The 15,386-nt window shown below is 50.1% G+C and overlaps 1 protein-coding gene and 1 long non-coding RNA gene across 3 annotated transcripts; one reads left to right on the top strand and one right to left on the bottom strand.

Annotated features, from left to right (window-relative positions):
• Positions 1 to 174: 174 nt before the first annotated feature.
• LOC133236074 (uncharacterized) lies at positions 175 to 3,260 on the bottom strand. The gene is made up of 2 exons (XR_009732719.1): positions 2,411 to 3,260; positions 175 to 591 (listed from the first exon to the last, which is right to left on the bottom strand). It is a non-coding gene; the product is annotated as an uncharacterized LOC133236074 (long non-coding RNA).
• Positions 3,261 to 3,365: 105 nt separating this feature from the next.
• On the top strand, positions 3,366 to 11,324 carry TAP2 (transporter 2, ATP binding cassette subfamily B member). Of its 2 annotated transcripts, none has more exons than XM_061397850.1 (12): positions 3,366 to 3,530; positions 3,950 to 4,447; positions 4,536 to 4,650; positions 5,408 to 5,538; positions 5,786 to 5,991; positions 6,440 to 6,637; positions 7,084 to 7,212; positions 9,158 to 9,346; positions 9,460 to 9,633; positions 9,787 to 9,946; positions 10,183 to 10,319; positions 10,545 to 11,324. In XM_061397850.1, exons 2-12 carry the CDS (start codon positions 3,958 to 3,960, stop codon positions 10,773 to 10,775), a joined length of 2,160 nt encoding a protein of 719 aa, XP_061253834.1. In that variant the 5' UTR covers positions 3,366 to 3,530; positions 3,950 to 3,957; the 3' UTR covers positions 10,776 to 11,324. The 2 variants fall into 2 exon arrangements, with proteins under 2 accessions (XP_061253834.1, XP_061253835.1); XM_061397851.1 differs by lacking the exon at positions 3,366 to 3,530 and adding an exon at positions 3,636 to 3,800.
• Positions 11,325 to 15,386: the final 4,062 nt, after the last annotated feature.

Genomic DNA, 15,386 nt, shown 5'->3' with positions numbered 1-15,386 from the left:
AGCCCCACGGAGATGAAACCGTTCACCTCAGGTTGGGACTCGAACACACGTGGCCAGGGTGTGAACCCAGACAAAACTCAGAATCTTCCGACAGATCACACACCTGGCTTAAGGACTTAATGGAGCTCAGGTTCTTGACGTCTCGTTGAAGAACGAATTCAGTGAGAGACGAAGTGATAGATGAGAAGTGGATTTATTCAGAGAGGAACACACTCCACAGATGGAGTGTGGGCCATCTCAGAAGGCAAGAATGGGCTTGAAACGTAGTACGGTTAGCTTTCATGGGCTGGGTAACTTCATAGGCTAATGAGTGGGAGGATTATTCCAACTATTTTGGGGAATGGGTGGAGATTTCCAGGAACTGGGCCCCCACCCACATATGGGTCTTTGCTGGTTGATCTTGGAACTGTCATGGCACCTTGTGGGAGTGTCATTTACCTGGATTATGTGTTACAGTGAGCATTCACCTAGGATCAAGATCTAGGGTGAGTCGACTTGTCCACCATCTTGGACCTGTTTGGTTCAGTCAGTTTGTGTTATGTCCTTGGGCTCCTTCATTCCTTTAAAGGTTGGGCCCTGCCCGCTTCCCTCCTGTGGAGTGGATATTACATGAAAAGATGCACGTTAGCCATTCAGTTTCATGATGGGTCACACTCATTGCAAGATGACAAGACTGTGATTGAAGTGGAAGAGGAGATAAAGGAGGCTTCCCTGAAGTTGGGAAAAAATGAGGAAAAAGTAACCGGTTAGAAAGATGAGACAGGCATAGTAAGATTTCCTTTTTCTTTCGGCTGTGCTGCATGGTATGTGGGATTTTAGTCCCCTGACTGTTAGGGAAATTAAAGTGGAGGTAGTCTTGTTCAGGCTTCAGAAGCAGGAGAGCAGGCCTCTGACCTGCTTCTGACCTGCCTGGACACTGCCCAATTCCGTGGCTGTCTTCAAGCAGAGCAAGTCAGGTGGCACTTGAAATAAAGATAATGGTGGGGCTTCCCTGGTGGCTTAGTGGTGAAGAATCCACCTGCCAATGCAGGAGACACGGGTTTGATCCCCAATCTAGGAAGATCTCACGTGTCTCAGAGGAACTAAGCCCGAGTGCTGCAGCCACTGAGCCTGTGCTCTAGAGCCCGGAGCCAAACTGCTGAGCCCGGGAGCCACAACTACCGAAGCCCTCCTGCCCTAGAGCCTGTGCTTGGCAACGAGAGAAGCCACTGCAATGAAAAGCCCACACAAGCAACTAGAGAGTACCCCCACTCACCACAACTAGAGAAAAGCCTGAGCAGCAACAAAGACCCAGCACAGCCAAAAATAACCAAAAATAAAATTATATTAAAAAAAGAGAAAGGGGTGCACCTTGGAATTCTTGAGCCCCTGGAGGTCTGGCCAATCCCCCAAGATATAATGAAATCCTATGACTCACAAGGTAAAAGAAACAGCATTATAAAAAGGTATTTTTGCACACAAACTCATGATGATATCAGTCTATGGTTTGGAATTATAATCAGGAGCCCCGGAAACTGCAATTCGAAGTCTCACTCGTGGGGTGGATGCACCACTCGGGAACTTTTCCTAACTAGGATTCCAGATTGCTGTTAATGAGGGACTTCCCAGCTGTTTAAGTCGGAATGTTGGTTAGCCCAATTTGGTGATGTACTTGTTGTTCAATTTTCTCAATTGTTTCTATTTCTCTTCTTTTAATGACTGTCTATTGAAATCAGGCCAGATAATCCTCTATTAAATATTAAAATCATTTCACCAGGGATCGAACCACGTCTCCTGGATTAGAAACGTCCCACTTGACAGCTAGGGAGGTCCCCACTGTGAGATTCTCTGAATTATGTTGGGCCTGCAGGGAGAAGCAGCACAGTGTCACTTTCCCAGGAGAATTAATCAAGAGAAAAGCCTGTAAGTAGAAAGCAGCTGAGTGTGGAGTTGTTTTTTTTTTTTTTTTAATTAGAGAGAGATCCTTAAAATTCCAGAATGAACAGGGTTGGAGAAGTTTAAATAATTTCCTAACTTCAAATCTAAATTTGAAGTGACTCATGGTAATTGTGCCAACAACATTCCAAGAGGGTGGTTTGGAATTCAAGTGGTCCTCCCTTGGGGGACATTTTGAGTCTGGGAGGTAGTTTCAACTAGAAGAGTTATTTCTGGAATAAACCCAGTTGCATGTTCCACAAATGGGCTCTGGGTCTGGTAGGACCTATAGAAACCCAATTACTGAGCTAATCAGTGTTAGAGTAGACCAAGAAACAAAGCCCACTTTCCTCATATGATGAAGGCATTCCCCAAATAACTGAGGCACACATTTAGAGGCTTCTGAGCACGTGCTTGCTCAGGAGCTCTGCTGAGGAAGACATGAAGATGTAGGGTGAGTGCCTTCTCAGATAAGAATCTGCAGGTGGAAACTCACACAGGTCCTGGTGAGAGTGGAGGGGCCTTCTGTTTTGCAGAAGTCCTGCTTGTTTCTCACTTGGTCTCCGCTCTCTTTTTTTTTTAACCCCAAGATCCCACAACTGGAACTTGGATGGGGGAAAGAGGGCTGTTCTCAAAATAGGCTCAATTCAGCTCAGTTCAGTTCAGTCACCCAGTCGTGTCTGATTCTTTGCAACCCATGGACTGCAGCACGCTATGCCTCCCTGTCCATCACCAACTCCCGGAGCTTACTCAAACTCATGTCCATCGAGTCAGTGATGCCATCCAACCATCTCATCCTCTGTCGTCCATCCCCTTCTCCTCCTGCCTTCAATCTTTCTGAGCATCAGGGTCTTTTCCAATGAGTCAGCTCTGCATCAGGTGGCCAAAGTATTGGAATTTCAGCTTCAGCATCAGTCTTTCCAATGAATATGCAGGACTGATCTCCTTTAGGATTGACTGGTTGGATCTCCTTGCAGTCCAAGGGACTCTCAAGAGTCTTCTCCAACACCACAGTTCAAAAGCATCAATTCTTCGGCGCTCAGCTTTATGGTCCGACTCTCACATTCATACATGACTACTGGAAAAACCATATTTTTGACTAGACGGACCTTTGTTGGCAAAGTAATGTGTCTGCTTTTTAATATGCTGTCTAGGTTGGTCATAGCTTTTCTTCCAAAGAGCAAGCGTCTTAATTTCATGGCTGCAGTCACCTCAGAGCGGAGGTAAGAAAATCCAGCGGTTCTTCAATTGCAAAGCATCCCAATCCTTGAAACAGCGTCATCTTACTTAACCGTAGTTTTAAGAAGTGCAGTAGTTTCCTACGACAGAGTACTTGTGGCTGAGGGTGGTAGACTCGCCCTGGCACGCGGAGCCGGCCTCGGGCACCGGTCCTGCGTTCCGCGGGTGTCGCGCGCCCCCGGCCGGCCGCCAGGCGCGCAACCAGGCGGCGGCTGCCGAGGCGGAAGCGAAAGCAAAAGCGAAAGCCCAGGAGCCTGGCCGCCCCCGGCTGGGGGAGCCTCGCCTGCCAAAAGAAGCGAGACGGAGCGGAGGCCGCGCGAGGGGACCTCAGAGCTCAGCCCTCGGCACGCCAGCAAAGAGCTCGGGAGCCGCCACTGGTGAGCTTGTGCGCGTGGAAACCTGGAACGCTGACACAGGCGCAGCCCGCCAGGCACGCGCGTGCGCCCCCGCCTCCCGCCCCTTTGGACCCGGGGCCTGGGGAGCGCGGCGGGCATCGTCTGGCCCCTGGGAACTCGGCGGCGGCTGGCGGGGCCGGGGTGTGCGGTGGGGGTCACGGGACGTGTTTTAGAGGACGAGGCTGCTGATGGTCAGGCTTCCCAGCTCCCTCTGTCAGGCCGAATGCCTTGGGTCCTAGGAGGGGGGTGCTGGTGAGACGGGGTACCCAGGGCATCTTTCAGGGCAGCACAGGGTTAAAAAAAAAAAAAAAGGAGGGGGCGGGGGGAAGCCAGCGGACGCTTGGGCAGAGTAGGAGTGGGGATAGGGACTGGAAGCCACCTCTGTCCTTTTCTATCCCTAGATCTCGCCATGCGGAGCCCGGACCTGAGACCCTGGGCCTCCCTGCTGCTGGCGGACTTGGCCTTGCTCTGGCTGCTGCAGGGGCCCCTAGGGGCCCTACTTCCCCTCGGGCTTCCCGGCCTGTGGCTGGAGGGCGCCTTGCGACTCGGTGGACTTTGGGGGCTGCTGAGGCTGGGAGGGCTGCTGGAGGGTGTGGAAGCACTGCTTCCGATCCTCTGCCTGGTGAACCCCCTGTTTCTCTCCCTGAGGGCTCTTGTCCTGGGGGCCTTGAGCGCCCCTCTGGTCAGAGTGGCTGCAGCCACCTGGGCCTGGCTGCTGCTGGGGTATGGGGCAGTGGGGCTGAGCAGGGCCCTGTGGGCCGTGCTGAGCCCTTCAGGAGCCAAGGCGGAGGGGCAGGGCCAGGAGAACAGAGTCTTGATGTGGAGGCTGCTGAAGCTGTCCTGGCCTGACCTGCCTTTCCTGGTTGCCGCCTTCTCCTTCCTCTCCCTGGCCGTGTTGGGTGAGTGGGGAGAGGGCGCAGGGACTTGGGGGTTGGGAGGAGGCCCTTCAGCAGCCGCACTCTGACTGGGCCCTCCTGGCTGTTGCAGGTGAGACCGTGATCCCTTACTATTTTGGCCGTGTGATTGACATCCTGGGGGGCGACTTTGATCCTGATGCCTTTGCCAGTGCCATCTTTTTCGTGTGTCTCTTCTCTGTTGGGAGGTAGGTGATGAGCGATTTGTTAGCCCCCAGTTTTTACAGGGGACCTCACTTTGCTGTTTTCAATCCCCTTTGTGCACAAAGCACAAAACTCTTAAATGAAGAAAAAGCCTGTATGAGTTCATTCACCGTCTATATCAAGCATCCATCCATTTACTCCATTCGCCGCCTGGCTCCAACATCTTCAAAGTTTATATTGCTTATTATAGTTCAGATACGAGTGAGTGTAGTACAATAGGTGTTTTTGTGTGGAATGGAATGTCTCTCAGTTGCCTGTGAGCATTTTTATCTCCGTGAAGTTCTGTTTCTCTTTTCTGATCTGACCTCCCGGCTCATGTTTGTTTCCACAGTTAGCCTATTGTCAGGGTGGGGGGCATGTTTGTTCATCCTGACCCTTTTTCCCTAACTCATCTTGTCAGTCTTGGAAGCTCTTACTCTGAGCCTTGTCACCTTTCTTTCCAGCATCTTTACTCTTTCCCACTGTATTTACTTTCCCTTTTGTTTTTCAACACAGCCAGGAATCTGCTGTCTACAAACTACTTGGTAGGGGTTGGGACTAGGATGAGGCTCACTGGGTCCTCTTTTTTCCTTCCTCTGTTGATTCCTGCCCCTCGTGTCTCTTATTTGTTTCTCTTCTGCTGTCTTGATATACTACCCCCAACTTTGTACTTCTTTTCCTTCTGTGCTTTTTCTTCTCCTTCCCTCCCCCTTCCTCTCTGCATCTCTCTCTCCTTCATCCTCCAACCCTCTTTCCCCACAGCTGTCTGTGTGCAGGCTGCCGAGGAAGCATCTTCACCTTCACCATGTCCAGAATCAACCTGCGGATCAGGGAGATGCTTTTCTCTTCCCTCCTGCACCAGGACCTCCCTTTCTTCCAAGAGACTAAGACAGGTAAGGCCTGGGGTGCAGGTCTGGGGTCCCCCTGCATGTTCCTTGCCCACCTACTGCCGCCTACCTGCACCCAGCTGGGCCTGCCTGCATCCTTGGTGCCAGGGCCGGGAGCTGTTTTTCCTCTCTTTGGGGACCTGTCTCTCTGCAAGGAAGGGGGGCTCCGTGAGATGATCGGGAGGTCAGGATGGAATTTCTGGGGGTTCTGCATTACAACACATGGTTTCCTTGCCTGCTCTGTCCTGCCCAGGGGAGCTGAATTCCCGGCTGAGCTCGGATACCAAACTGATGAGTAACTGGCTTCCTTATAACACCAATGTGCTGTCTCGAAGCCTGGTGAAAGTGCTGGGACTTTACGGCTTCATGCTCAACCTGTCACCTCGACTCACCTTCCTCTCTCTGTTCGAGGTGCCTCTCATGATAGCGGCTGAAAAGGTGTACAGTGCCCGCCATCAGGTATGTGCGGATGCTGGGGAATCCCCAGGGAAGACCTCGTCCCAGGGACTTTATGTGAACGTGTGTGTTTTTGAGAGAGGAGTGGGGGGAGAGGGAGAGATTTTCAGATGTTGAATGTGGTTCCCTGTGCTATACAGTAAATCCTTGTTGCTTATCTACTTTGTGTCAGTGATTTATATCTGTTAACCTCAAACTCCAAATGTATCCCCTCCTCCACATTTGGTAACCATAAGGTTTTTTTTTATTTTTTATGTCTGTGAGTCTGTTTCTGTTTTGTGTATAGATTCACTTGTATTTTTTTTTTTTACATGGCGCATATAAACAATATCATATAATATTTGTCTTTCTCTGTCTTACTTCACTTAGCATGAAGGGACTGGAGTGGGCTGTGGGGGTTGGCTGTCTTCTGCCAAATTGGCCCGCTCCATCGTTGGCCCCACTGTTCCAGGCAGTCCTTTGGGAGATCCAGGACGCCACGGCGAAAGCTGGGCAGGTGGTGCGGGAGTCGGTTGGAGGGCTGCAGACCGTGCGCAGTTTTGGAGCCGAAGAGCAAGAGGTCTGTCGCTATAAGGAGGCCCTTGAACGATGCCGGCGGCTGTGGTGGCGACGGGACCTGGAACAGGCCCTCTATCTGCTCTTAAAGAGGGTGAGGAAGCTGAGGGCTGGAGGGGGGGCACAGGTGGGGGCTGGTGTTGGGGGTCCTTGGGGTTCCTGATGCCTTTGCCAGTGCCATCTTTTTCATGTGTCTCTTCTCTGTTGGAAGGTAGGTGATGAGCGATTTGCTAGCCCCTAGTTTTTTCAGGAGACCTCATTCTCCTGTTTTCAACCCCCTTTGTGCACAAAGCACAAAATCCTTAAATGAAGAAAAGTCTGCGTTTGTTCATTCACCGTTCTGTGTCAAGCATCCATCCATTTACTCCTTCATTCGCCACCTGGCTCCAACATCTTCAAAGTTTATATTACTTATTATAGTTACAGAGTCGAGTGAATGTGGTATAACAGGTGTTTTTGTGTTGGATGGAATGTCTTGTCATAGGGGCAGGGAGGCCAAAGAGTGGAAGGTCCTCAGGCTCTCCTTTCTTCTCCCTCCAGATGCTGCACTTGGCAATGAAGGTGCTCTTGCTGAACTGTGCGTTGCAGCAGATCCTGGCCGGGGACCTCACCCGCGGCGGGCTCCTCTCCTTCCTGCTTTACCAGGAGGACGTGGGTGACTACATGCAGGTGAGTTGGGAGCTGTGCGTGCTCTCATTTTCCTCCTTTGGTTTCTATTTGTTCCCCTTAAAGAAACAAACTGAAATAACCCCAACTCATTGTCATTTAAAATTTCAAACTTGGGTTAAAAAAAGAGGAAAACGATAAATCTATAAACGTGAACCTCCTTGTACTCAGCATCTTTTTTTTTTTTTTTACTTTTTGTTTAACTTTTTAAAGACAACTTTTTACTTTATATTGGTATATAGCCGGTTAACAACGTTATGTGTACAGCAAAGTGAATCAATCTCCATTCTTTTTTAGATTCTTTTCCCATGTAGGTCATTACAGGGTTTTGAATAGAGCTCTCTGTGCTCTACAGTAGGTCCTTATTAGTTATCTATTTAATATATAATTGTGTGTATATATCAGAGGATATAGACTATACTTCTCTGTGCTATACAATGGGACCTTGTTTTTTATCTCCCAGCATCTAACAGTTATCAACTCATGGCCAATGTTATTTCATCTGTACCACCCACCGACTTCTCCCCATCCATATTACTTTGAATCAGAGGCAAGATATGGTTTCATCTGTAAATATGTATCTCTAAATGTAAACATTACAAATATATAACCACAAAGCCATGATCATACCACAAAAATTAACAATAACCTCACCAAATACAGTCAGTGGTCAGATTTCCACATGTTTCATAGAGATATGTATTATATTGATCTCTTTTTTCCTCTCTCATATACATCTGTGGTGGCAACAATCAATAAAGCTTAGTGTCACGATCTATTGAATTATTCAGGGTTGCAAAAATGGTGACACTCTGTCATTCCTTCATTTATTAGCCAGGATGCATCTCTCAGGGGAGATGTCTTCTCATGTGCTGATAAGCTGCTGAGGGGTATAGTTTGATTAGGAAAGGCAGAATGAGTATTTAGTTCTTTCCCTATAGACGTGTGCTCACTCGCTCAGTCCTGTCCGACTGTTTGCAACCCCATGGACTGTAGCCCGCCAGACTCCTCTGTCCATGGGATATTAAGGCAAGAACACTGGAGTGGGTTGCCATGCCCTCCTGACCAGGAATTGAACCTTTGTCTCCTGCATTGGCAGGCAGATTCTTTACCAGTGAGCCTCCTGGGACACCCTCCTTATATAAACTAGTTTTGAAAAGTAATTAGTTACTGCACCTTGGGCTTTAGTTTATAACTTTTATGAACACCTCTTACGTGTGGAGAGCTGTGTGAGGCAGTCTGGTGGCTGCAAAGATGAGGTGGGCACAGTGCTTGCATTTAAGGAGTCCCTGTCTCACCAGGCTAGACAGCTGTGTACAAGTAACACAGCACAGTAGCTGGAAAGGTCTGGAGATGAAGGTGATGCTGGATGGGAGGGGCAAAGATGTCTCCATCCTTTACAGTACAAATTGGAATAATGGGGTGTTGGTGCCCATCTTGAGTCAAATTGCACACTTACTCCTGATAGTCCAGTTGTTAGGACTCTGTGCTCCCACTGCAGGATGCATGGGTTTGATCCCTGGTGGGGCAACTAGGGTCCCACTTGCCACCTGGGGCAGCCAACATTTTTTGTAAAAATCTTTTTCTTTTTTTTAGACTCTTATACTAATTATTTCATATGGAAGCCATCTGCCTCATTATTTAGGAAAGTGAGTGTTAGTTGCTCAGTTGCATCCCAGTCTTCAACCCGCCAGGCTCCTCTGTCCATGGAATTTTCTAGGCAAGAATACTGGAGTGGGTTGCCATTCCTTTCTCCAGTTAAAAAATCTTTTCTAAGAAAGTTTTTTTTTTTTTTTTTAATCTTTAAATTTAAAGGTGGTGATCTTTTTTGGGACAAGGGGAGAAGCCCAGCTCGGGTGGAGTGTGGCCGGGCTGTGTGAGGAGCTGGGAAGCTGGTTCGTGGCCCAGCTGCCTTTGCTTAGCTGAGCCCCGCCTTCCTGTTTTGCAGACTCTGGTGTACATGTTTGGGGACATGCTGAGCAACGTGGGGGCAGCCGAGAAGGTGTTCCGCTACCTGGACCGAAAGCCAGATCTGCCTCCACCGGGGACTCTGGCCCCACCCACTCTGCAGGGCAGGGTGAATTTCCAGAACGTCTCCTTTGCGTATCCCAGTCGCCCCGACCAGCCTGCGCTCCAGGTGCCCGATGGGGGGAGACTGGGCCCCTGACTCCCCGCGCGGATGATCGGCCTCCAAGGAGAGGGGAGGCCGGGGGAAGGGGCAGGCCTCTGACTCTTCCCCGGCTGTTCTAGGGTCTGACGTTCACCCTGAGTCCTGGGCAGATGACGGCGCTGGTGGGGCCTAACGGGTCTGGGAAGAGCACGGTGGCCGCGCTGCTGCAGAATCTGTACCAGCCCACCGAGGGCCAGGTGCTGCTGGACGGGAAACCGGTCTCCGAGTATGAGCACCACTACCTGCACCGTCAGGTGGGGAGGACGGAGAAGGGTGGGCAGAGGGCAGGGGAGGGTGTGGGGCGGGAACCCAAGGGGTCGGTGGTGAGCCGGGCGAGCGGGGAGGAAGGGCGGGTCCCTGCCGCGGGGGATGATGCACAGCCCTCTGCTCCCGTCGCCTCCGCTCAGGTGGTCTTGGTAGGGCAGGAGCCCGTGCTGTTCTCGGGCTCGGTGAGGGACAACATCACCTACGGCCTGAAGGGCTGCAGCGACGAGAAGGTGCTGGCTGCGGCCCGGGCGGCCCGCGCGGAGGAGTTCATCCGCGAGCTGGAGCTCGGGCTCGATACAGGTACCTGCGGCCACGGCGTCGCCCCCTGCGCGCGCCAAGTGGGCGCTGTGTTCTCCCGACCCCCTCGGGAGCCTGTGTTCCCAGAGGAGCGGCCGCCGCGGAGGTCCCCCGCCCCACCCCCGTCCACGGGCGCTCGTCCTCCGGAGCGGTGCCCGTGGAAGTACCAGCCGCGCCTGTGACGCGGGCGTTGTCTGGGCCCCTGCCTCTGAGGAGAGGGGGTTTCTCGGTCTCCTCAGAGGTGGGGGAGAAAGGCAGCCAGCTGGCAGTGGGGCAGAAGCAACGCCTGGCCATCGCCCGGGCCCTCGTGCGGGACCCCCGCGTCCTCATCCTGGATGAAGCCACTAGTGCCCTGGACGTGGAGTGTGAGCAGGCTGTGAGTGCGGGGCGGCGGGACCCCTCTTGGGGCCGGGGCCGGGCGGGGACCTCCCCGATCCTCTGAGGCTGCCTGGCCCCGCGGAGGGAGGAGGGCAGCTGACCTTGCCCTTCTGCTCTGTGCTACCTTCTCGTGGCTCACGCCTCTTCCCCCTAAGCCCCGTGGGCCCCGGCCTCCAGCCCCTTCTGAGCCGGCACCCGGGGCATCGCGATCCTCCCCCTTCAGCTGCAGGACTGGAGAGCACAGGGGACCCGCACGGTGCTGGTGATCGCCCACAGGCTGCAGACGGTTCAGAGCGCCGACCAGGTCCTGGTGCTGAGGCAGGGGCGGCTGCAGGGCCCCGAGCAGCTCATGGACGGGCAGGACCTCTACTCCTGGCTGGTGCAGCAGAACCGGAGCGTGGAGACCCCAGACACAGCCGGCCCCGTCCAGGGCCATCTCAGCGACCCGGAGTAGCTCCTGCCTTGGCTTTCCCTGGGTGTGTTCCCCTGGCTGGTTGTTTTTGGAGCTGGATTTAGACCGTGGGTACTTCTGCTGGGGCCGTGGGAGGGCGGGGGACGGGAGGCGTGGTATCTGTCTGCATCCAGGAACCTTAGTTACTTGACGAACAGAGCTTTGCCTGGTGCTGAGTACTGTATTGTGGCATCTTGAAGATATTTAAAACTATTTTTTCTTACATAAATAGCATACATTTGTATAGTAAATTTAGACAATAGAGACAGTCTAAAGGAGAAAAGAGAAAAGAAAAGAGAAAAGAGTCTAAAGGAGAAGGAGAAAAGTAAAATTATGCACTGTTTCATGTCCCAGAGATAATCACCATGACTATTTTGCTGGCTGTCTGATCAGTCTTTGGATTGTTCTTTGAGATACATAACTATTCATGAGTTTGCCCTTCCCTGTCTTTTTGTCAGTTCCCACCAGGGTCTGATATTTTGGGGACCACTAGGATATGGGGGAGCAGAGCACTGTTCCCTAATTAACGGTTTTAATAAAATTTTGATAACAGCTACTGTGTACAGTGTTTTAATATGTGTAGGAAATATGCAAAGTCTTTTCCATGTGTTATCGTTTTTAATGCTTATCCTCAACCCTTTGAGGTTGTTTACCCTTATACCCATTGTATGTATGAGAAAACTGAGTCTCAAAGAGATTAAAGGACTTTCCCAAGGTTGCACAGTGGTGGAATTGGACTTGGAATCCAGGCCTGACCCCGGAGTCCACACTCTCAACCAATTATATTGCACCTTGTGTTATAGTCTACTGAATAATCAAACCTCGTAAAGCTCTTTCACTTCTGGTTGTGAACAGCTCTGAATCCCTTATCTTCTAATTCCATTGTTACAACTTTCATTCATTGTGTTGTGAAAGTGAAAGTGTTAGTCACTCAGTCGTGTCTGACTCTTTATGACCTCATGGACTGTAGCCCACCAGGCTCCTCTGTCCATGGGATTCTCCAGGCAAGAATACTGGAGTGGGTAGCCATTCCCTTCTCCAGGGGTTTTTCCTGATCCAGGGATCGAACCTGGGTCTCCTGCATCATAGGCAGATTTTTGTACCATCTGAGCCACCAGGGAATGATCTCATGTCCAAAGAGGTTCCCCTACCATTGGTTCATCTCTTCCAGACATTGTTAATGAAGTCATTTTTCTTTCTAGGGGACAAGTAAAGCAGTATCACTCCTGAAAAATCCTTCCTGTGTCCCTACTCTTTTCTGCACTGATATTTCTTCCCCAGAAACACAGCTTATCTAGCCCATTTCTCTCTGCTTTGCCTTTTGGAAAGGACGTTCCATCCATGATAAACTTCCTGCCCTCCTGATACCTTTGTGCCTCTGTATATGGCGCGCCCTGCCATTCCCAAAATGGCTCTCCCCTTAGGCCCTAGTTCTTTAAGATTCACCAGCAGCAGCAGGGTTTAAGTCTCCCAGGAATCCTTCTCTAGATGTCTCAGAGCTCCTTTCCATGCGCTCCAGCTGCTCTGCTCCGGGGGCTCACCTCTCTCACTGTCCCTATTAAATTCTCCACCCCCACCATCGACCTCCATCCTTAAACTAGACCGTGAGCCCCTGCAGGGGAGGCCATCTGTCTTATTAAGCTTTATGTCTACTGCCTGGCACAGGGCTCCGTTCACACTGAATGATAAATAACTGTTATGGGTAAATGAATAAATCTCCTTCCTCTACTGTCTTCCATCTCAATATTCCTTACACATACAAATCACTGACATTCCAGAGCTCTACATGTCACTGGTTCCTGGAGGGTCTTACATTTGCTCTTTTTTAGAAAACTGAAACTTGCACTTTCCCAGAAGTGGCAGGTACTTTCCAGACTAGCACTGAACTCCCCAGAACTTTTGTTGTTTGGGGTTTGTTTCTGCCTGGCAACTGTTGGCATCAGGGTGAGGCCAGAGTACATAACTTCCTATGCGTGCAAACCTTTACTTCATCCATGGTTGTCCTGCTGCTCCACACCTGTTCATTGTTCAAATTTCACGGAGGGCGAGATAAGCATTGGGAGAGAGAGAAAGTGAAAGTCGCTCAGTTCTGTCCGACTCTCTGCGACCCCATGGACTGTATAGTCCATGGAATTCTCCAGGCCAGAATACTGGAGTCAGTAGCCTTTCAAATGTCACCGAGGGCGAATTAAGCATTGGGAGAGAGAAGACTGGCCTGATTCTTTCCCCTCCCCACCAAGTGTCCTTCCTCCATCTGTAAAATAGGAATAATAAGTTCTATATCCCCTACCTTGTGGGAACTATAGTCTTCATGGAGAAAAGGATCTATTAAAATTCTTTGGTAACCTCAGCAGCCATGAAATTAAAAGACACTTACTCCTTGGAAGGAAAGTTGTGACCAACCTAGATAGCATATTCAAAAGCAGAGACATTACTTTGCCAACAAAAGTCTGTCTAGTCAAGGCTATAGTTTTTCCTGTGATCATGTATGGATGTGAGTTGGACTGTGAAGAAGGCTGAGTGCTGAAGAATTGATGCTTTTGAACTGTGGTGTTGGAGAAGACTCTTGAGAGTCCCTTGGACTGCAAGGAGATCCAACCAGTCCATTCTGAAGGAGATCAGCCCTGGGATTTCTTTGGAAGGAATGATGCTAAAGTTGAAACTCCAGTACTTTGGCCACCTCATGCGAAGAATTGACTCATTGGAAAAGACTCTGATGCTGGGAGGGATTAGGGGCAGGAGGAGAAGGGGATGACAGAGGATGAGATGGGTGGATGGCATCACTGACTCGATGGATGTGAGTCTGAGTGAACTCCGGGAGTTGGTGATGGACAGGGATGCCTGGCGTGCTGTGATTCATGGGGTTGAAAAGAGTCGGACACGACTGAGCGACTGAACTGAACTGAACCTCAGTATAATTACACCCATGGATTCATAAAACCTAAAACTTGAAAGACATCTTAAAAATAGTATAGCTGTCAAATCTTTTACAGATAGGGAAAGGGGCCTGAAATCACAGAGCCCATCAGTCAGAGAGCTGGGAGGGAAACTCAGGCATCTGGATGGGCATACGGGAAGGTGCAGCAGACCTTAGGATCAGAAGGGGTCATGAACATATGTTATCCTTGAGGGACAGTCCCAGGTAAGACTTACTTCAGAGACACAGAAAAACATTCCCCGACAGTGTATTCAACAAACTCCTACAAGTATGTTCTGCCTGGTAACCACAAGCATTAGTAATTCTGATTTGTCCAGAGTTCCGGTTCTTTAAAAAAAAAAAATTATGTATTTTTTGGCTGTGCTGGGTTTTGGTTGATGCTTGCAGGCTTCCTCTAGTTGTGGTGAGTGGGGTACTCTCGAGTTGTGGTGCAAGGGCTTCTGATGCGGTGGTTTCTCTTGCTGCAGCGCACAGCCTCTAGGGCACTTGGCTTCAGTAGTTGTGGTGTGCGGTTGCCACACAGCACGTGGGATCTTCCCAGACCAGGGATCGAACCTGCAACCCTGCAGTGGCAGATGGATTCTTAACCACTGGACCACCAGGGAAGTCCAGTTCTAGTTCTTTTCATTTTCCCCTCCCACTGCCCATCACCATTTCACTCCCACCCCTTAAATTCCCCATCTTCTCGTCACTTACCTTCAGTCTTTCCACTTAGCCATGTGCTGCTCTTTCCGAAGCAAGATATGAATGGCGAAGAGGAAACTTAGGAGACTCTCAGATTACTGTGGGTCCCCAAACAACCTCCCACCCTGTCTGCCCTGCCCAGTGTGGGAACGATATTGAACTCCAAGTCTTTCACGCCCCAGCTGAGTGGGGCAGCCACTTGCCTCTGAATGGCAGTGGGGCCTCAGAAGGAAGTGTGGAGTTATCAGAATCTGCAGAGAAAGGACTGCTGCTGTTGCTGAGTCACTTCAGTCGTGTCCGACTCTTAGCGACCCCATGGACTGCAGCCCACCAGGCTCCTCCGTCTATGGGATTTTCCAGGCAAGAGTACTGGAGTGGGGTGCCATTGCCTTCTCCAGAGAAAGGACTAGGGGGAAGGGAAAACAAAGATCTTCCCTGTTTTGGGTGCTGAGTGAGAGGAACATCCATTTTCTTGAATCCAGTGCCATCTGCTGGTCCTGGGAAATACTGAGTTTCAAGGATTTTATGAATTACAATATTCAGTATCAATGATAATCATTCATGGAGTGCTTTCTGTGTGCTCCTGCTGTGCTAAGAACCTGCCATACCCTACTTTACCTTTAAGGTAATCTTATGTGGCATGCATTATGTTCCCAATTGTAAGAATGAGAAATGGAGACTGAGAAACATTTGCTCACTTGCCTGGGACACAGAGCTACGTAAAGGTGGACTTTGTGCAACTTCACATATTTAGAACATACTTAAGAACACAAAGGTATACACAGAGACAACTGAAGAGAAAGGGAGAGAATATAAGCTAGTTTTCAGATATTTATAGTAGAAAACTAATAAGAACTATCTAACTGCATTATACAAAGGTAAAATCAAGATAATGCCAACATAAACAGCTTCCCCCAAATCTGAAAGACTGCAGTTTAGAAAAACACAGAAAGATATAGTGAAAGATTTTAAAAACGCAATGCTCATATAAA

Source organism: Bos javanicus, chromosome 23 (assembly GCF_032452875.1).
Source record: "Bos javanicus breed banteng chromosome 23, ARS-OSU_banteng_1.0, whole genome shotgun sequence".
Classification (NCBI taxonomy): Eukaryota; Metazoa; Chordata; class Mammalia; order Artiodactyla; family Bovidae; genus Bos; species Bos javanicus.
Note: the sequence above shows the minus strand (reverse complement) of the source record. Positions and strands in the feature narration are given on the sequence as shown.